General features: G+C 53.5%; 1 protein-coding gene across 1 annotated transcript; it reads left to right on the forward strand.

The window, feature by feature from the left end:
• Positions 1-13,321: 13,321 nt before the first annotated feature.
• RASSF7 (Ras association domain family member 7) lies at positions 13,322-21,312 on the forward strand (the record flags this gene model as incomplete). The annotated part of the gene is made up of 6 exons (XM_082317292.1): positions 13,322-13,424; positions 13,652-14,556; positions 15,560-15,728; positions 16,401-16,511; positions 18,460-18,612; positions 21,308-21,312. 6 exons carry the CDS (start codon positions 13,322-13,324, stop codon positions 21,310-21,312), a joined length of 1,446 nt encoding a protein of 481 aa, XP_082173418.1.
• Positions 21,313-21,895: the final 583 nt, after the last annotated feature.

Genomic DNA, 21,895 nt, shown 5'->3' on the forward strand with positions numbered 1-21,895 from the left:
CGGTCGAGCAGTGGGTGGCTTTGCTTCCCACCTTCCCCGGGGCACCGGGCGCTGGCACCAGCATCCCCAGCAGCTCCTCCATGGCCCACCCAAGCCCCCCGAAAGGAGCAGCATCGCGGTCCCACTTAGCACTGAAAACGCTGGCCAGAGCCCGCAGTGGAGGAGCAGCCGAGGTGGAGTGGGGTCTCAGCTGCGCGTGCCAGGAGCCTCCCCTTGCGGTCTGCATCCATGGGGCAAAGCTGTCCGTCCTTCCTCCCTTCAGGGACGTCTCCAGCTCCCCGAGGAGAGGGGTTAAATTCCTCAATAAGAGCCTGGCTCCTCTCTGCATGCTTCTGATGCCTTCTGCAAACTCTGCCGGCAGGTTGTTTCGTAACTCTGCTTCTGGCCTGCTGCGGGTGGGAGAACAAACTCCTCTCCCTGTTTTTCCCCTGCTCTGCGATAGCACTTTGTAATTGCATGTTAAAAACCCAATTGCAGGTTAAAACCCGAACGTGGGTTTGAGGGTGGTATTGTCTGGAGGAAGGGGTCATGGCCATGTACCTCTCACTCAGAGTGGCTGCTGCCGGCACAGCCTGTGGCACTGCCCTCATGATGGCTGATTTCAGAAGAAATTAGGAAGAGGCAGGTGGAAATGGGTGAGAAATGATCTGAAGAGGTGACATGGGAGCTTTGGCTGCTCCTTGCAGTAAGCCAGGGCCAGCTCCCAGGGATGCCGGTGCTAACGGCGCACTTGCGGGCCCTGGCTCGGTGCTCTGCTGAAACTTGCCAGGCAGGCACCGGGCCTCAGGAACGTGTGGCAGCACGAACACCAGAGCTCAGCTGTCAAATGGCGGGGCGCTGGATTCGGCCAGGATGGGCAGCGATGCTGCATGCGCCTGTCCGCTCACCTTGCGGGGTAGCTGTGTGGGGTCATGCTCGTCATGCAGCGAGAATTGCAGCTCTTGGGGAGAAGAGAGGAAATGTGTGTGTGCATGTGCTGTATCTGCAGTGGTTATGAGTGGGAAGCGTACCCAAACGCTGCTTGCCTACCTGACCAGGCAGTGCTGGTGGTGTCTGCTTGGGAAGGGGCTGTGGGGAAGGGGGGATACTCTTACCTTCTGCTGGTGCTGCTGGAATGCCAGGAATCCTCCCGCATCCTGGTTATCTGCCGGGAGAGCCTGAGCACAGCCCCTGGCCTCCCTCTAGGCATAGCTCCGCTGGCTTCCCCACGCCCTCTTGAAAGAAATGGCATGGAAATCGAGAAGCCTCCCCAAGTGTATACATCTTCCTAAAGTCTGTCTTCCACCTTTTTGTAGAAAGCTGTGAGGCTGGGGAGTGCGGCTTGCGCTGCCTGCGGGTGCCCAGCACCCCGGGGCATTGAGGACTGCAGGTCCGGGGATCCTGCACTCTGAAATTTCCTAGCAAGGGGATGCTGGTTGCTATAAAAAATAAAATTCTTTGCAAATGGATGCGAGAGAGACATGGGAGTTAGCTCTACCCAGGGCTTGAAGGGGAGGATGGACAGATGGACACCTGAGCATGGTCTAACCCTGAGATAATAAAACAACTTAAGAACTAAGTCTGATTTATTTTAAAATCTTTTTTTTTTTTTCCTTATGCTTACAAAAAGCGAGTTATGGTTGCGCTCAGGCGCTTGGTAGGTTTGGATACCCACAGGCCTCACTGAGCGTGCTGAGGAGCTTGCCAGGCTTGACCAAACCTTTTAGCAGCAGGTGGCAGCTGGCCGAAGCGGTGCAGCACCGGCCGGTCTGATTCATCCCAGGGTGCTCCCTTCCCTGCTCTTTGAAATAGGACTTGACCAGAAAAGGTAGCGTGGTGTAATTGCTGAAGATACAGGGATTTACTGCGCCTGGGCAAATAGAGGAGCTTCTGTGCCAAAGTATTTTGGGGATTGGATGTAAAATGGGTTTGGGTGGGAGCTGGTCTGCTCGGGCAAGATGTGTGTTGTCCACCTCCATAGTGGAGACGTGTGTCATGGTTGCCTTCGCTGTCACCGTGTGCTGCACAGAAATATTGCCCAAGTGCATCTGCTAGGGTCCCCCCTGGTTCATCTCATCCATGTTTTTCAACATCTCTCTGCCCTGTCCCCTTTGTGTCTTCTGCTGTGGGAAAAACCTCCCGTGGTTGCTTGGAAGTGACCCAAGCCCATGTTCTGTTGTCCTCCCATGTGCCAGTAGGGTGATGCTTTGGGACCAAATCCAGACAAGGAGCTGATCCTCCCTGGCTGGGAGGCCATGGTGTGTGTGCCAAGGCTTTGGAGCAGAGTATTTCCTCGAGTCGTGTGATGGTGGGCACTGTGGTGAGCTAGGAGGAAATCCAGGTGCTGCTTGACGATGGCTTGCTCTGTGCCCGAGTTTAAATAAAGGCGTGAGGGACATTTTAAGTATTAGCTCTGTGTATATGCGTTGTTTTTAAGAGCATCTTTTTAAGGGATGTTCCTTGATCTGTCCCAACTTGTCTATGCCCTTGTAAACCTGTGTAGTCAAATTAAGGCATAAGCGTGTCTCCACGGAAGGTTTTTAACAAAATCCTATTGTAAATGATTGCTAACAATTTTATGTCCTTCCATTTTTCAGATGCCAAGTTTATGAGCTTCTAAAAGCAGCTGATTATCTGGCTTTTTGTGGACTGGAGTCAGCACTTTCTTGAGGGCTGGGGTGCTTCCAGCTGCCCCAGGCTAGTCATCTAGAATAATTCATTGCTTCAAAAAGGAGGAAAAAAAAAAACAAAACGCAACACTTCTTACCTGAAGACATGGGTGGATCAGCCCTGAGCTGGAAACTTTGGGGCAACTGAGCACTGCCTGAATTTGGGAAGGCTTCCTCTGCTGCTCTGTAACCCTGCTGCAGCGCAGGGACCTGCTGGAGCTCTTGGTCTTAGGAGCTACATGCTCAAACCTCCCCATGTCCCCTCAAGTGCCTCCTGTGTAACTGGGAGGACTGGCCATGGGATGCTACAGTGCTCTCAACAGCATTTTGGGGTCCAGCATCCCCTATGGAGTTCCCCCATGATGTTAGACCTAGCACTGTGCTCCTGAGCACGGGGACTTTGGAGGCACCTATAGCATCCTGTAGGAGAGCAGCTGGGTCAGCAGAGAAGCCTGGCCAGCGGCAGCCTCCCCTTTGCTCCCTGCTTTTCCCGCCAGCCCAGGGAAGCCATTGGCAAGGGGTGGGAGCACACAGCTGGTGTTGTGAAGCTGCCCAGTTGGGGGATCGTGGGCAGAGCATTTTTGAGTTCTTGCTGGTTTAATGATTCCTGCTGGGAATATTGCTGTCCCTGGGAGGTGTGAGGGCGCAGCAGGCAGCTGGTCTCTGCCTCTGGATGCTTGCCTGAGGCAGCTGGTGGTGTGCAGGGGGTTGGATGAACACCACAGACATCTCTAGATAAGAATAAAGATGGGTTGCGTTGGTTTTTTTGAAGGCTTTGTGGTTACTGTTTTCACTTGCTGATTTTTATTTATTTTCTTTTCCAAGCTCTGGCAATGTTTGGAGGTGGCAGTGCTCCTTTCTGCAAAGAGCCAAACATACTTGCAGTGGGAAAGCTGGGTGGACTAGGCGATGGGCTTTTGCCTCTTTGCATGTTGTGATCAGTGCTGGCTTGTTCCTGCAACATGAACCCCCCTTCTTCTCTGAGGGACGACTTGAGCTTAATTAATTGACAGAAAGCAGCTCTTGATCTCCTTGGGCTCTTGACCAGTACACCCAGGTCTTTGCTTAATGGTTCGTGCCTGTAGAAAGTCAGGTGTTTCCCAGGCTTGCTCTGAGGACATCTCTCCTTCCTTTCCTCCCTGCCCTGATTCCTCTGGGATGGGGTTTTCTCAGGGCAGCTTGTGAAGTCCTTGGGGTCCCATTGCAAAGAGGTGGCTTTGTGAGGCCTTCCCGGGGCTAACCCAGCCTGCGCACCAGGTTGTACCATGCCATACCTGGTCTAAGGTATTGCCACCTGCCCCACCATCGGTGGGGGAAAAAAATCTGTACCTGCACAGGGATTTGTACCACAGAAAGGATTCCTGTATTTTTTTTTTTAAATCCTTTTCTGTTGCTCTTTCTAGTCTTTTAAAAATCTTGCAAACTCAGCATCTTATGCCACGAAAGGATGTTTGCTCTCCCAGTCTGGCAGGGAAATATCCCTGGGACCCAGGACTGGATGTGCTAGAAGCAACATTGCTTTACATCTTTGAGATGCTGCATGCTGAGGACTAGTTGTCCCTCAAATCTACTTCGCCTCAAGTCATTTTTGGAGTGTTTTAACGCGGTTTGAGGATTGCCTAGGCTGCAGCACTGGACTTTGTGCTGTCCTCTTTGAAGTCATTTGGCTTTTTAATGACCTGCTGGGAGTATAAAGAAGTTGGGCTAGGAGGTTCAAAAGGCTGAGTTTCCCAAAAGCAACCTCAGGTGAGCATGAGTTGCATGAGGATTAAGCTCCTAAATGCTTCTGAAAAACCAAGATATTTTTCCTGCATCTCCCTCTCCGTGCAGGTGGGAGGGCCAGTGCAGTCCCTGGCACCAGTTCCCATCCCACCTTGGTCCTTTGGATATCACCGAGTGCTGGCAGAGCCCTTGAACCCCAGCATTTGGAAGGAGGACACCTCCGTGTGGAGCGGGAGATGGAGCCCTTTGCTGGCATCGAAACCCCTTCAGCCAGAGGTTTGCCGCCTCCCAGCAAGATGGTTTTGGGGATTAAAGTGGTCATGTAGCCATGATCTCCGTCACTTGTTGAAGGATGGTGACTTGTACCCCCTGATGGATGGCCCCTTACATTTTAGTCCCAGACAGGGGATTGAGTTGCCTGTCCAGAGATGTGCCTCCAGTTCAGTGCTTTAAAGAGCTTATTATCTCTGGGTGGATTCAGGCGGGGATTGATAGCACCTCTGCCTAATTAATCATGTGCCAGGTAGCATGAAAGCAGAGACTTCCAAAATACCCAAGTGTCTTATCAAAGGTTTCAGCTTAGTTTAATTCTGGGTCTCTTGTTTATTTGACTTTGCGTCTGTGTGTGTATGTGTGAGAGAGAGAAAGGAGTGATTCCGGCTCTAGGCAAATGGTCATTAAAGGCCTTTTTAATCCTGCAAAGTTATAAATAAATATCCATGGCAGCATGCACCTGCATATTCATCAGTGCATCCTTTCCTCCGGAGACCCAGCAGCGTGTCCTTGGCGTGTGGCTGGTTTCCGAAGCAGGGTAGGAAACTGCGAGTTATTTTGGAAATGGAAAATAAAATCTGGAAGGTTTATCCCTGGTTTTGCATTTGCTAATTTGTTAATTACCCTCTCCCCTAGGATGAGAATTGGAGTGGAAAGAGGATTGCTGGTGGCTGATGCCAGCTCTTCTGAAGGAGGCTGGAAGGCAGGTTGGGGGGAGAATATTTGTAGGTCATTTGGCTTTTTCATGTCCCTGGTCCTACTCAGAGGAGAGGTGCAGAGCCTGAATTTTCCTGTAATCCTACGGAAGTGAAATCCTTGATCGCTTTGAGATGAGATGGGGAGAGCAGCAGGTCAGTGCCTGTCTCTGCTTGCCTTATAGGTGGCCAAGGTGCATCTCGTCCTCTGGGCTGGCCCAGGCAAGCATCATGAGGAAGCTGCACTTTGAGGGTCGTTTCTGGCTCTTCTGGAGACATTGGGAGAAATAGCTCATTGGTTGGGCTTTCCCCATTTTTATCTCACCGTTGGCGGGGAAAAAATGGAAATTTGGAGGAAATTGAAGCACTTCTCCTCCTCTTTGGCTGGGGAGGAGAAAGCAGGTACTTTGGAGTATTTCCAAGGCTTGAACAGGCTCTTGCATCTCCAGATTTGCAGCATTCCTCCTGCATCCCGCGTGATGGGAAATATAAGCTGTTTTCTTACTTGGGGAATGGGCTGTGTGTAATAATGGAGGAATGTTTGCAAATTGCATCATGGTTTCACTGTTGGCCACTGTGGAAGATTAATGCAGCGGAGATGCTGGACCTGCTGGCAGATGCGTGCTGGGGTTGTGTTTGCATGCGGATGGTCTGGCAAATACCCCTCAGAGCCTGGCTTTTAAGAGCTGGATTGTGAGTCATCCCCTGAAGACGACAGGCATTTGGGCATCCCGGAGCTGCTGCGCTGGGGCTTGCAGCTGGGCAGCAGCTGCAGGTACAGCGGTGCCTTGACAGCTGAAGAGCAAGAACCAAAACTTTTTGTATTAAAAATAAAGGCAATAGTTTTAGGGAAAAACTGGGGAGCGCACTCAACCCTGAAAGGTTTTCAAGTCCAACCCCTAATCCTCAAGGGTGATCTAGGTCAGCCTAGAGCCCAAAGGTACCTAGCCCAGCTTTGCCCCTGTGCTGGGAGCTGGACACCTAAATACTTCCCCAGCCCCTCCTGGGCTTGGCATCCGGACGGGTTCAATTGCACAAGAAAAAAAGGAGCATGGCAGTGCAAGAGCCTTTCCTCTTTTCCCTCTAATCTACACATTATTGCTTATTTTGCTTTGCCCCCTTGAGAAGAAACTACAAATTTATTCTCAGCTGCTTTCATGAAGTTGCTCTTCACTTGCACGTCTGGGGTTGATGGTAATGGTTACAGCAATAGCAGGTGCTGCTAATGTTTCCTTTGCAAACCTTCATCTTTACGGCAGACTTTACTAGCCAGCCTTGTCAGCTCTTCTCCCCCCTGTGGATGGTGACCATTAGTGCTGCAAGGGAGAAATACAATGCATTAAGGTGAGGAAGATGATCCTTCCCTTTCCAGGCTGAAACGCTGTAACGTGAGTGTGTGCAGAAGGTGGAGGGGTTTGGTTTTTTTTGCTTCTTTTAATTTATAATGAGCTTTTGATTGGTTGCTCATCTGTGGGGTGGACTGGCTAGTAAACATCCCTGAAATGTCATTGCTGCCCGCAATCCTTGATGTTTCAACACTGCTCTCAATGCTGACCCACCATGGCCACAAATCTTGGCTTGTTTAAGGGGGGGTGGGGGGGAGGGGGAAGTTCCCTGGCTCCTTCCCAGTGCTGTTTCTGAAGCCTTTGTGTGGGTCTGATGCTGTAGCAGACCCAAAAGCTTGGGTGAAAGAAACAGTGAGAGAAATCCCCACAGGTGGAGCTGGGATGGGGTGAGATTCTTCCGCATCGGCCGGGGCATGAGCCTCCCTCCCTTAAATGCCTGCCGAAGGCCGTCACCCCAACACCCATCCTCATCCTGCGTTGCAGCCCTGGGCAGGATTTGTCCCCAGCTCTTCCTGCCCTGCTTGGCATCAGCCAGCCTTGCTGGTACAGTCCAGCCATGTTAGCATGGGTCTGTAATTTTGGGGAAGAAGTGGAGCAGAAAATCCCCAAGCCTCTATTTTGCTCTTAATGGGGGATTGCTGGCGTGGTGCTATGGCTTTCCAGAAGTCTGTCTCTCTGGGCAGTTCCTGCAAGATCCTAATGTATGGGACACATCCCCCTTGGGGTGCTGGGGGACTTCGGTGGTGGTCTGTGGCTTCAGGCTCAAGTGATGCTTCAGTTCTTGAGCGATGCAAGTGCCACAGGACTTAGTTTTCCTGGTTTTGGCCCTTCAATCTCCTTTGGGTACAAAAAGCCTTTGAAACATGGATGTAACTTCTGCAGATGCCGAGTGTGCTTTATGCATTGTAAGATGCCCCCAGCAGAAGCCACTTGCTATTGAAGCGTGACAGAGCTCGGGGCTGCACATGGGCTGGGATCCATCCACGCATCTCTGGTAAAGCTGCACCTTCAGGGTACGCTTGCAGTACCCCTGTCCCCATCTGGGGTTTCTCCAGCTGAAGGAGGAGAGAAAAGCGGAGTCCTTGAAGCCCTCATGCAGTTTCGGAATTACTGATTTCAGTAATTTGCTGATTTTTAGAGCTTGCTGTCAGGCACGCTGTGGCAGAGCAGGGAGCTGGACAGGGCATGATGGGTGGACCAAGGATGTGGGGACTATTATGGCTGCCCCTAAATAAGCAGCTCGGGTGTGAATTAGGGCCCTGTGCCTGCCACTTCCTTGCTCCTGGATATTTGCAGCCACCTTGCGTAAGAGCTGGTGGTTTTGATAGGCCTGGGGGGTGAGTAACGCTTGCACACCCTCGCTGCGAAGGATGAAGAGCTGCCTCTCTGGGCTGTGACTGCTCTGGTAGGACTTGTTTGTCACCTCTGGAGCTTGTTTAACCCCTGTCAGCTCTTTGTGCCAGGATGAAGTAACACACCTGCTGCCCTGGCTAGAGCCCTGCACCTGTGTCCTGCCTGCACTCTGACGGCCCCCACACTGCCGGAGAAGACGATGACCTCTTTGGTAGGTGGCCCTCTTGGCTGCTTTGCACCAGGCCAGGAGATGGTGTCCCTTCAGGATACCAGGGCCAGCATCCTCAGGATGAGCACAGTGCTGCAGAAAGGTCCTGCACCACGTGGCTGCAGGCAGGGCTTTGCCTGGCGCTCCCTGCTGCAGTGGCAGTGACCACTGATGGTCGCCAGAGTCTGCTGCACAGACAGCCCCTTCAGAGCCGTGGATGATCATCTCTGCCCAGCATTGGACCTGCCAGCAAAGTCAACCCTTGGCCACAGCCTCAACCTTTGACCGCGGTGTCACCTTCTGGCTTGGGAAGGACATGGCATGGGAAGCCCAGCAGAGCTGCTCTATCCCTGCAGCACCCCAGCTGAGGGCAGGTGATGCCACTCCAAAAGAGGGACCCAAGGCAGGAGGACACTGTCAATGGGCTGGAAGGGAGCCTGGACCACGGCTTGTGCCCCTTCAACCTGATGCAGGATGAGTGCCGTCAGGAAGCTTCGGTTCCCTGTGGACATTTTCCATGTTGGGTCACCTCTGCACACCTGAGTAACGGGGAGGCTTCTGTCCCACCAGAAGGTTTCAGTATATGGGCAAGTACCACCTCTTCCCTTTGGTGCCCAGGAGCTGGGCCCAGCTCTTCCGCCAGGGAGGGACCTCAGGAAGCATTAAATAGCTGCTGGATGCGTCACCGCAGCAGCTGATCTGGGGCGGTGAGTCAGGGCCAGCCCGCCAGTGCTCCGGCATGCAGGATGGCGGCACGGGGCCACTCCTCCCCTCCACTCTTGCTGTTTACACGTGTATTGGATTTTTTTTTTACTCGTGTGTCTGCATGCAGCTGGGATGAGCATCTCCCCTGGCATGAGGTGGGAGAGGAGTGAGACCATCAGGTTCAAAGCAGGAATAAAATGACCAAGAGTACCCCAGCATCTGCCTGGAGCGCATCCAAAGGGATGCAGAGCTGCTGGTCCCCATGGACACCTTGGTCCTCCTTTGATGGTGGGCTCATCGCAGCCTGCTCTCAAGTGCAAATACATCTTTATTAATTATGAGTCTTTATAACCCTACCCCCAGCCCAAACCCTGACCCGAAAGGCTAGTCTTCTGGCTTTTTTCAGTTTTAATTAGGCCTGCTGGGAAGCTCTCCCTGTGCCGCTGCTCTCCTGCCTGCCCGGCCCTGTACCCAGCTCTCTGCTGTGGGTGGACATAGTGAGGGAGGTGAGCAAACCCCCAAAAATGGGTGAAACCTCGGTGCTGGTGGGATGCTTGGCTCAAAACCTTCATGCTGGTCCCAGACAGTGCTTGTTAGGAGCTCTGGTAGGGGTGTTTGGGATGCAGCTGAGAGGCATTTGGGATGCTTTGGGATTTGGGTTGCAGCTAGCTTTGCTGCTGGGTGCAAAATTGGTGGGTTTGGATATTTTTTTTCTTGTGTGTGGCAAAATGTGGGAGAAAGGCACTTGCAAAGTGTTTGTAGTTCTTGGCTGGAAGGTGCTGTCTCAGGTTCTGAGAGTACCTGTGGGGGACACAGGGGGGTCCCTGTAAATTGGTGGCGGTCCTTGCTTCTGTAAGGAGAGTAAGTGGCCAATTTTCTTGGCTGGCCATGTATTGTTTCAGGTCCAGGGAGATCACTGAACCCTTGCGAGTGCCAGCAGCCATCAGGATGGTGGTTTGCAGGAGCTGCACGAAATGTGCATCGTCCCGCATGTGCAGAAATGCTCCTTCATCTCTTCTTTGTTTAGCCCAGCAGCTTCGGGGATGCTGGGAGATGGCAGTGCCAGGGAACAAACTAAAGCTGCAAGGTCTGAGATTGTTAATTTTTTAAAAAAATTTTTTTTTAGTGTCAGCATTTGAAATTCCAACTCCCAGTTAGGAAATTTGTTGAAGTCGTGGTATGAATCATCCCTACCCTCAATTTTAGGACCCATCACATGGGGAAGGGAGCAGAAAATTAGTCACTTTTTTAATCTGCTTCCAATAAAAACGATTTAGAAATCCATAGCCCGGGGGGGGGGGGGGGGGGGATAAGAATAAAATGAGAGTGGCTTTCGGCAGCAGCCCTCACACGTCCTGGCATCTGCAGCCACCTGCTCACTTCCTGTGCTGTTTTTGGGGCAGCCGGCAGGGCCTGGCAGCTGCCTGCACTTCTGGTTCATGATCAAAGTGACTCCTAGGGCGAACATAAACAGAGGCAGCTGGAAACCAGCCTCCTGCCGAGAAGTGCTTCTTCCCCAAGAAAAGCGATTCTCACCCAAAAAAGCCCTTTTTGCTACCTGGTGGTGTAATGAAGGCACCCACTAATTAAAGCATGGGGTGGGCAGTGAAGCTTGGGGAGAGGGGGGGTCATATTTGCAAGTGGAACAAGAAGACCACTTCCCAGCTGCTGATTTTTTAGGAGTGATGGTAAAGAGCTTGGGGGGGCTACAGCGGAGGTGATGCTGGGGGCGAGGTGGAGATTTTGAGGTTTATTGCCTGGTGGCTTTTAGGGTGGGTTTTTTTTGAACCAGGGTGATGCTGTCGTTGTGGGATATTGGGGATGAGATGCTGCATGTGGGCTGTGATGTCCATCCCGATCAGGGACTGCGGGGTGGGGGAGCATCTCTGGTCCCCCCAGATGAGGATGAGCTGCCTTCATCCCATCAGCTCTTCCGTGAGCCCAGGGCTTTGGGGTAAGAGGGGCAGCCGGGCTGGTTTTGGGTGGGCTGGGGGAGCTGATCCTGCCCTGGGAAGGGACGAGGAGGGCAGGCAGAGGAGGGAGCAGCCCCCAGCCCTATTTACCACCCTCTTTCAAGGGGGCAGGTAACATTGCATGTCTGGCAGCGAGCTGGGGACGGTGACCCCCAAAAACCCCAGGGGTTATGGCAAGCAATCGGTTAATGGGGACCCCCTGTGCTTGCAAGGATTTAAGGAAATAGTAAAACGATTGGATTTTGGGGTGCTGGGGGATGCAGCAGGGAGACATGCAGCAGGGAGGGATGCACCGGCTGCTTTTTGGGGGGATTTCCTCCATATCAGGAGAAAAACTGGCTGCTGCCACTCCCAGATTTTTGGCGGTGGTGCGCCATGCACTGCCTGCTGGTAAATGATTGCCAGGGCGGCTGGCCGAGGCGGGGCCGGAGGTTGGTGACGGGTTTGAACCCAAACAGGTGCCTGGGACTGCTGTGCCGGCAGCCATCCTGCTCCCGCACCCGGCAGCGTTCGGCAACCGCTGGATTTTTTGGGCAAGGTGAGGTTGTTTGATGCAACTCAACCGGCTGGGTTATTTTTTCTTATTTATTTTTAAGCTCCTGGCCTCCCCATGGGATCGGGGCAAGGGAAGCCGGGTTTGATGCTAGCTGGGTCCCTTGGCCAGGGTGGGACGATGCCCCCCGGGATGCGCTACCACCCCAAATTTGGTGTTAGGGTGCTGCGGTGGGGCAGGGGTGGGACGGTAGCTTCGGGGTGAGCTGGGTGGTGCCATGGCGGCGCCTGGACTTTGCTCCATGCCGGGAGCCAGTTGCAGCCTTGAATGCACAGGGTGGGGGGAGCAGTGCCAAAACCCAGCTTTGAAATGAAATTGGGCTAAACCTTGCAAATTCTAGTGGTTTCGGGCTCACAGGGAGGTCGGCTGAGCCGAAGGTGCCCTTCACCCCCACTGTTTTTCCCCGGCTGCCCAGCCAAGGCAAACATGATCTCAGCGCCAAGGTATTTGCGGTGGCCACTCCGTGCCCGTGTTTCGGAGGTGGGCAGGGGGCTGGCACTGACGGGACCCGGCACCCACAGGGAACGGCCTCACCAAGCCGTACTTTCCCCGGTTTCTCTTCGCCTTTCTCACACCATGGCTAAAATCCCTTGTCGCCAGAGGGGGGAACCCTTCAAATGCTCCCTTTGATTACTCAAGCAGGCAACAAAAAATAAGCAAGAAGTGGCGTTTAACCCGAGGCCAAGCTTTCTTGCAGCCTGGCTGCAAACTTGGGAGAGCTGGAGCTGAGGCTGTGACCAGCCAGGTGAGGTTGGGAAAGCGGTTTGGGACCCTCTGGACAGAGGCCCTGGAAATTTCCTATATACGTTCCTCCACCCAGGGCTTTCAGACAAGCCTGATGCTAGAAAAAACAGTGTTATAGGGGGAAAAAAGATACATCTTTGTTTGCACGGTGTTTGAAAACACTGTAAGCTTAAATATTTGAGATCTTTACAACTTGTCCTTAATTTTTTTTTTTTTTAAGACTGCCGCAGTTGTTGAGCTGCTGGAAGAGGCAGGAGGTGGGTGCGCATGGGCTAACGGGGGTTATTTTAATGCAGGAGAAGTAACCGCCGGGTGGGAGTTGGGCTGGGCCCTGGTGTTGGGCAGAACATCCCCCAGGAGTCCAGCCTTCACCATGGGTGTTTGTGCCTGGCTTCCCCTCCCAAACCCGGCCTCTGGTCCCGTTTTTGTGCAGAAAGAGGCTTTATTTTAATTTCTTAATTCCTCTCTGATAAATTGAGATGGAGGTAAATAGATTAAAATGTGCATTATCTGCACCTTCTCTCAATATCCTGTTGCGAGGGTGGGCAGGCGGAGGTTTCTCCGCCTTTTCCAATATTATTTGGAAAATCCCCCAGTGCTGCGCTGCCAAATTGTCAGAAGAATTGCAGTGAAAGTCCAGCAAACCCATTAAAAGTCTGCACTTGCAGCAGAAATAGCCTGGGCATCTTCTTCTGGGCACCATGCAGGCACGCAAACCCCATCATTTCCCACCATGGGAAGATTTGGACCCACTGCCCACACATGAGCAAAAAAGAAAAAAACGTTGTTTTTTGTGGTGTGGTTTTGTTTGTTTTTGGTTTTTTTTTTTTTCAGATGAACATCAGTTTTTTAATAATATCAACAAAAATGCCATCAGTGCGCAGGGAGAGCTGCAGAGAGGGGGGAGGGCAGCAGTGAGCAACTGCTTGGTCTAGGATGCACCTTATGGGATGCTGGTGTTAAAGATGATTTAATGGTGCCACTCTTAAAGCATCTTGTATTCCTCATTAGCAGCTTGGGATGGAAACCTGGTTTCTTTTCCCCCTGCAGGCATCCCGTCCTGTGATGACCCAGTGCACCTGAAGCCCGGCAGCCGCAGGGATGGAGCTGAAGGTCTGGGTGGACGGGATCCAGAGGGTCGTCTGCGGCGTCTCGGAGCAAACCACCTGCCAAGAAGTGGTCATCGCCTTGGCGCGGGCCATCGGTGAGCCATCTCCATCTGCTGGGGGGATGCCCCTTTGTGGGTGGAGCCATCTGCCGAGGGGTTGCCCCATCTGCAGTGCTTCCTGGGAAGAGGAGACCTTGGGTGGGTGGGGGTCCTGCTCTGGGGTGGTGGGGATGTCACCAACCGCTGCCCATGGGGCAGCAGCCTCGGCACACCACTGCTGGCCATGACTTTCCCCATCTGACGTGCTCACCTCCTCCTGGCAGGTCAGACGGGCCGCTACGTGCTGGTGCAGAAGCTGCGGGAGAAGGAGCGGCAGCTGCTGCCACTGGAGTGCCCCTTGGAGTCACTGGCCAAGTGCGGGCAGTATGCCAACGATGTGCAGTTCGTCCTGCGGCGGACGGGCCCCAGCGTGGCCGAGCGGCCCTCCTCAGAGGGTGCTCCCCAAGCCCCCGAGAGGACGTTCATCAGGGCCAGCTTGCCCATCAAGCCCAGGCCCGCTGGCATGGATGCACCCCGTTCCCGGGAGCCGAAAAAATCAATGACCTTCAGTTTGGGTCCTGCGGGCTCTGGCGAACCATTCTCCATGAGCCGCTGGAGGCACCAAGCGCGGGAAGGGATGGACTTGGAGGGCAGTGGGGTTGTCCAGCCCTCCAAGGAAGAGCTGTTTAGGAGGGTGCTGCGGCAGCAGGAGCAGCTGCATTCCTTGGAGGCCCACGGGGACACCCTGGAGACGGACCTACGGCTCTGGGAGCGCGGCTGGCTCACCTGCCAGGAGGACGAGATCCTCTACCTGGAGCACCTCGTGCGGAGGAATGAGACGGAGCTGGGTGAGGAGGAGTTTTGGCAGAGCGAGCTCCGGCTGGAGAAGGAGTGTGAGCGGGAGCGGCAGGAGCGGGTTAGGAGCCTGCGGGCCAACCTGGAGGAGTACACCCAGAGGATCTACGAGCTGAGTGCTCGGACCGAAGCCCTGCAGGAGGAGATCCAGTGGGAGATGGCCGAGAGGGCCAAGAGGGGGAAGGAGACCCCTGTGCCCAGCCCCACAGAGCTGGAGGACATGGCTGCCAAGATGAAAAGGGACCTGGAGGCCAAGGTCAAGCAAGGCACCCAGCTGGAGAGCAACCTGGCCAGTGTGGAGAAGGCCCTGGAGGAAGCTGAAAGGAACCTGCAGGTAGATAGGATCGGGTTAAGCAGCCCCATGAGGCGGTGGGACCTTCAGGAGGGGATGGGACCAGCTTTCCAGCAGCATGGGGCTGATGGTTTGAGTGCGGTTGGTCCTGCCCCGCCTGGCTGGTGAGTGTGGGACTGGGTGCATGGAGGTGGCTCAGCAGCCCTGACCACTGTTGGGGGCACACTACCGCTCTTACCCGGTGGCACAGAGTCCCACACCCACCACTCTCCGTGCAAGCTGCATCTGGGCTGGGGCTCCTGCTGGCTGGTGCACGGGGAGCACAGCATCACCTGCTCCGGCACAGACGATGGTACTAGAGCAAATGGTCCATGTGGGGTCAGTGGTGTTGGTGCAAGGGTCGATGTCATCTTGGATAAAGGAGTCTTGGAGAGGGATAGTGTAGGTCCCCATGGTGCCTGTGCACGAAGCCTTTTGACCGTGCAAGCTGTGCAGGGCCTCGGGCTCATCACGGGGGGCTGCGCCAGCATGGAGATGGCAGCCGTGGGGCTGAGCCGTGATGCTCCCCAGCTCGCCTGTCCTGGCCCCCCCAGCATCAGGGGGTCCAGGTGCTGCGTGACAGCTGCCCTCCACCCGCTGGGTCCCCTTTGGTGGAGCAAAAGGGAGAAGCTTTTGCCCAGCCAGGTGGTAGTAGCTCTCCTTCCCCAGGGCGGCCATGCTTCCAGCATCTCGTCTTGAGCATCTCATTTGCAGCCGGCATCTCCCAGCACTGCAGCAGTCGCCGTTTGGCGGCTGCTCGCACCCTCTTGTGGAGATGCAGCAAAGCAGGGCTGTTCCCAAAACGCCTTCCTCGTCCCTGCTACCCGGGCACCCCCCTTCCCACAAGCCCTCGGAGAGGGGCGGCCGAGCCGCCGTACCCCCGAGGTCCTCTCCACCGGCTCCGGCAGGGTGAGCCACCCCGGGGGGGGGGTATTCCGGCTGGTTTGGGGGCTTGGGGGGCGACATGCGGCTCACCCTGTCCCTCCCCTCGGTGTGTGTTTTGCAGGCCCAGACCCAAGAGCTGGAGGAGTTAAATAAGGAGCTGAGGCAGTGTAATTTGCAGCAGTTTATTCAGCAGACGGGGGCCACTGTGACCGTCCTGCAGGCCAGGTCTGAGGAGGACGCCCAGCCGGAGCCGAGCCCGCGCGAGCTGCCAGCCTGCCGGAGAAACGGAGGTCAGCACGCCGCCGCCGGCTCGGCCGCAGGGGCTGCTCCGCGGGACCCCTGCCCGCTCCCTGCCTCCCGTCCAAGGGGGTCGGCCCCAAAGCTGGCCAGTTCTGCCCTGGGCGCTGAGGTTAGGCAGCAGGGACAGGGTTTCGGTGCTGGCATGGCAGTCGGTCACCACCCCGGGGGGTCTCTGAGGTTTGCCAGCCCTAGGGCTCCTTCCTCCTCCCCACTGAAGCCTCGGGACTGCTCGTAGCCACGCTCAGGGGTTGGATCCTGAGTTGCTGCTTTTGGGGCCGGGGTGGCCACAGAGAGCTTTCCTTCACAGCGTTGCTGCCTGCCATCGTAGCAGCGGCGGCAAAAAGCAGGTGGCCAGGGGCCAGCGTCAGCCCTTGGGGGCTGTGGGCTGGTGGGAATGGGCTCCGGCTGCCGATGACCTCTTTGTGTTTGGCGAGGGCAGGGCGAGCGTGGTGCCCGGGGCCACGTCCGCATCCTTGCAGGAATGAGAGGAGGCGGCGGAAGGCCCTCATCTAGGGATGGGGGAAAGCAGGGACCTGGTCGCTTCTCCTCCGGAGCATGTGGAGAGGGTGACACGGCTGCCCCATGGCACTGCAGGGGCCATGCCTGGCGAGCGCGGGAGGTGTGGGCCCTGCCTAAGCCAGGCATTTTTCCCCATCCCCTAGGTTTTCCTCCCACTGTCGGCACCGACTCGCCTCCCCAGGCCAGCACCAAGCAGCTCCTCGGCCATCCCAGGACCCTGCCAGAGCCCCTGGTGTCCAGCCTGAACCCTGAGGGTGCGTACGTCCCAGCAGGCCCCCAGGAGCACAAGCCAGGCTGAGGAGGATGCGTGGGAAGGGCAGAGAGGCTTTTGCTGCCCAAAACAGGCTGCAGAGAGCAAGTGTGTGCTGGGAGCGGGAGGCCGGAGCTATTTATAGATGCCATTAGGAAGAGCAAAGCTTACACCCCGGCAGCCTCCGCTCTGCTGCCACGCTCTGCACGCTGGCGGTCCGGCTCTCTGCCCTGCTGGGAGTGCGGAGGATGCTCCTCATCCCCTCTCCTGCTACGCCGCATCCCCCAGGGCTAAGACCTTGCTAGGGTTAGGTCAGGGAGGATTTGGCTCCCATCTCTTACAGGAGTCACTTCTGCTTCATCTTGGGGACCAGTTCACCCCAAAACCTTTTCCACCTTGCACCATGTTTTTGGGTGCAGCAAAAGCAAGCTGGGATGTCCCTACCTGCCGTGGCAATGCTGCCTGCATCCTGGCATACCGTTCCTGCCCACGCCACCATCCCCTCAGCAAAACCCTACTGCCATCCTCCTCCCAGCCCAAAACATCCATCCCTATCCCACCAGATGCTGCGGCGTCTGCATGTCCATCTCCCAGTCCAGGCTTTGCACTGGCGTGTGTCCTGTTTTCCGTTCCCCTTTTCGTGAGCACTCGCCCGCTGTGATGGGGTCACTGAGGGTATTTTTATCTTGTCTTGCAGTCCTACCAACCAGGCAGAGCATCTGGAGGTAGAAGGGCCTGGCCAGCAGAGGATCAATTGCCTTGCAAGTGTAACTGTATAAATAAACCTTATTATATATATATATATATATATTTTTTTTTTTTTACTGCTTTATATTGTGAATGGATGTGGACGGCCAGACAGAGTATTTTTACAGACTGTAAAATAAAACCAGAGACTGACAACACAAAGCAGCCCTCTTCCCCTGCGGATGGAAGCGACCCCCTTCTATTTTTTTAAAGCGCATTCTATATTCAACAGAAAACAGCGGCACTCCCATTCTGCATAGCCTCCTCAAAAGACCCATCATGCATTCGGAAAAGTCCTTGCTCCTTTGTCTAGGGGAGCGAAGCTGCGGTGGAGACCTGCCTGGAGGCTCGCCTGGATGGAGCAAGTTAGCGGATTTTATAGCATCTTGCTGCAGCAAGCGGGGCCATGACAGACAGCCTCTTCGCTGGCTGCAGGGGAGGCCCAAGAGCAGTTTCAATTTCTGCCACCCCCTCTTTTTTTATTATAAGAAACTCGTAGTAGAAACCCCCTTTCCACAGTGCCATGGACCAGGCTTCAGGGGAGCAGGGAACACACAGTGGGAGCTTGTTTTTCTTAAATCCACTTAATTTTTCAACTTGTTTTTAAAATAAAAAGATTGCAGAATGAGCCCTTCCCCAGTGGCGGCACGGGTGGGGACCAGGACCAAAATGCTCTTGGTGACATTTCACTGAATTTTTTTTTTTTTACTTGATGGCCAGTAGTTATGCTCGGGTTTTGTTCATCTGTCCCAATGGGTTGCCTTGTATTTTAATTGTGAAACCAAAGCGGTTTGGGGAGGGGATGGGTTTGTCCAGGAGGTCCCTGAGCCTGTTTTCAACGCGTCGTATGCAAAAAAAAATGTGACTCGGGCAGTGTTTGCCGTAAACCCCTGCTTTCCCTGTACGAATGTAATCCTGCGTGCCGTGGTTTCAATTTTCAATAAATCTTTGGGAAAGGATTTGAGCAAAGTGAGCGTGAGCATGCTGTTGTGGCCCAGGGTGAGCCATCCCTGCCGGCTCCTGGTCCAGTGCCCGAAGGGCACGTCCGAGCAGTTTGCGCACCCCACAGCCACCTCTTTTGTTTCCAAGCCATCTCCTTCCATTTGCCGAATTAAAGCTTCTAAGTATTTTATGACTGAATGCATCTTATGCACACGCTGCTCTTCTTTTATTTTATTTTTTTTTTCTTTTTTTAAATCACAAAGTGCTTTACAACCAGCGGATGAAGCTTGTCTCCGGTGAGAGGGCGGCCGTCTCTGGGATGAAACATGGCAGCATTTTAATAATGCACAGCAGCAGCTGGGAGCATTTTAGGACAGGAGGCGAAGGGGATGGCGCTCGGCTGCAGATAGGAGCAGGTAAGGGGGAAACCTCCCATTCACCTTCAAGCCCCTCCGTCTGCACCTGGATAACCACAAGCAAGAACATCAGCTCTTGCTCTCCGTCAGCATCTCCCCTGAGGCTCTGCTGGGCGCCGGTGCCCAGGGACGTGCCCCTCTCAAAGCCGATTTTTTGAGGTGTCACTGCAGCTCAGCAGGTTGGTCAAGTGATATTGAAGGATTAAAGTTGGCTTCGTTGGGAGACCACTGGTGCAGCTGGTTACGACTGGAGACCAGCCGCAACGGGAGATGCAATTTCAGAGTTGTCTTCTTTGAATCAGGGTTTTTTTGGTTTGGTTTTTGTGGTTTTTTTGGGCAGGGGGGTCCCCCCTCCTTAAACCACATACCTCTGGGAAAATGAGTTAAAAATACTTTGCTCTATGCAGCTGCATTGAGTTTCTCCTCTGCTTGCTTGCTTTTTGGGCTTCTTGCGCTCGTTTTTTGGACTCTCTTGGTTTTAAAATGAGACTCCACCTTGCTAAGAAGAGAAGCGGAGGGATGATGGAAGTTGTAGAGAGCGTTTCAGTGCTGCTTGGGAGAAAAACACTCGAAAAGTGGGTTCAGAAAACCCACTTGCCTTAGACACGGCCAGATTTTGGGATGTTATGTGAAGTCCTCTGCGTGCCCTGAAAAACTGACCCAGAGGTTAAAACTGGATCTCTTGGTTTTGGGGCTACATTTGTAGCTTTGCCTTCTGCAAAATAAATGGGAATAAAGAGAAAAGGGTCATCACTTACGGCACCTCCCGCTGGGAAAATTGGGCAGAAAACTAATTTGAACCTCTGATTTTGCATGGGATTTTTGCCCTGCGCTCCTGCTTATATCTTATTTGATTATTATTTTTGCGGGTTATTTCTGTTCAGCCATGATCTAACCAACACCAGTCTTTCTTGGGGCAGGGGAATAAGGGTTTAAAAAATACATATCGTGGCAGATTTTGGCCCTGCAGTTCATGCCCCTTGGCTGGGATGCAGGACTTGGAACTGCTGCGTGAGACGGGGCACAGTGTAACTCGGCCATGTGCCCCACTGAGGTGTGAGAACCAGGTGTGGGGTTAGGGAGAGCACTGTGGCCAGGGGCTAACTCTGTTTTTTTCAGCTCAAGGCTGTGCCATTTTGCAGATATTTTTTTGTTATGTGTCCTATAAACCATCACCCAGCTGCTGCAAAGGCAGCCGTGTTTCGTAAGGTAATAAATGAGTTTGATTAACGCCTCTTCCCTCTGCCGTGGCGCACACCACGGCAGGGGGGAGAGGCGTTAATCAAACTCATTTATTACCTTAGGAAACTCCCCACCCGTCGGTGACCCATATTCCTCCTGGCACGGGGGGCGTGCAATGGCACGGCGAGCGTGCAGGTCCCCGCGCGTTATTTAACAGAGCGAGGCTTGATACCCGCTCTGGCTCCCCCGCCTTTCTGCTTTTATCTGCTCTAAAGGCTGTGTCAATAATACATTTCTGCCATTGAATATTTTATTGATGGTTTGACTTTTTTGCTGCTCACAATTCCCATTTCAAGGCTGCATGATTGTTCCTAATTAAAATTTTATGCCCTGGGAGAAGCCTTCTTGCTACAGTGGAGATGATGCTGTCCTTTTCTAGGCCACTACAGAGCAGTAGGAAGAAATTACTCATTGTTATGAGATTAAAACAAAGCAAATAAATTATTGCTTTTTTCCATTAAAACCAACCCAAAAGCCCGGCGTACGGCGCATACTGGAGAGGGAAGAACTGGCTCATGGGCAAGGCAGGGATCCAAGCGTACCGGGTGGCTTGAGGATGCGGTGCTGTGGCTTGAGGGAGTTGTGTCCCCGCATCCCTCGGGCGCTGCAGGGCGGCCTCTTCCTTCCCTGTGGCAGGCGGGAACAGGCCTCAGGGCTTCTCCCTCCTCGGATGCTTCTCACCGCCAGCTCCAGTGCCACACGAAAAGGATATACCTGTTTTTTCACTGGCGAACAGTCCCAGCATCTTTTTTTTTTTTTTTAATGTATAAAATATATCTGCAATCTACCTACAGGCTCTGTCAGTACAAGGCACCATTCAGGAGAGTAATCCAGCCACCTCCAGCCTCCCCGGGGTTCTCTTCTCTGCACTACCTGCCATCTTTTTTTTTTTTTTTTTTTTTTTTTTTTTTTTAATACTGCATAAGAAAGATGGCTCCCAGCTCCTCACCTGTCTACCCTGGACTGTGTTGGCTCGTTACGCCAGGCATCCTCAGCAGATGGTGGTCAGGGGGCCAGCACTGCCCCAGGCCAGTACAGTTTCTCAAGGGCAGCAGAGCTGCGGACACTTGAAACACCCTCCCAGTTCGCAGTTGTGGATTTGTACGAGTTCCTCGGTGTTTGGGTTTGTTTTTTTTCCCCCACTAAATTTTATCATCGAGTGCTAGAAGCATTTGTGCTGCCTCCCAGCCCCTGGATTTGGCAAGCAGCTTTTAGAGCACATGCTTCAGCACCAGTTACGTAAGGAAAGGTGTGAATGACTGGAGGAGAAAATGCCTGTTGGTTTTGCTCCCCAAGTGGTGTACAGATGCTCTGCTGCTTGCTCCTGGGCGCACAGTTCCTACAAGGGTAGTTCACTGCAGATGGAGAAGAAAAACTATTTGAGCTGGCAAGCGTGTCCATGCAGGGAGCACTGTCTGCTCTCCCTATGATGATTTTCCTTTCTCTGTCTCAGGGTAAAGGCTGAGCACATTCTACCTTGCCCTGAAAAAAAAAAAAAAATCATAAAGCACTAGAGGAGGCTGGGAAATTTTCCTGTTTATGGATGAGCAAGTTTCTCTCCCAACGGAACCTCCTGCCAGCAGAAATCTTTTTTTTTTTTTTTTTTTTTTAGGATGTATTATATAAGTCCCTGCTTGCATTTAACTGACTTCCTCTTAAACAATTTATGTACTCCTATTCCTCACAGGCCAGCTTGCTCCTGTGGCGAGGCTCACCACGTAGGACCTGCCACTGGCACACATTATAGAAGGAACACGATAGGTGCTTCCTAGCATGGTGCTTGAAGCATTAGGCCTGCTCACTTCCCTCTGCGAAGCGCTGAAATAAGAGAACAAAATCTTTGAGGAGCAAAGAAAGAGTCCCTTTGGCATAACAGGCCTGACATTCAGCATCGTCCCTTCCTGTGAGGCACACCCCTGCCTCTCCCCCAAAATCTTACAGCATCAGTTCTGAGCGAGAGCTTTTAGCACCTGACTACTCTTGTTACCATGCTAAATATCACCTTACGAATTTGTTTATTAGCTACTGAAAAACATGAAAT

The sequence above is a fragment of the Platalea leucorodia genome, assembly GCF_965183815.1.
Source record: "Platalea leucorodia genome assembly, chromosome: 7".
Classification (NCBI taxonomy): Eukaryota; Metazoa; Chordata; class Aves; order Pelecaniformes; family Threskiornithidae; genus Platalea; species Platalea leucorodia.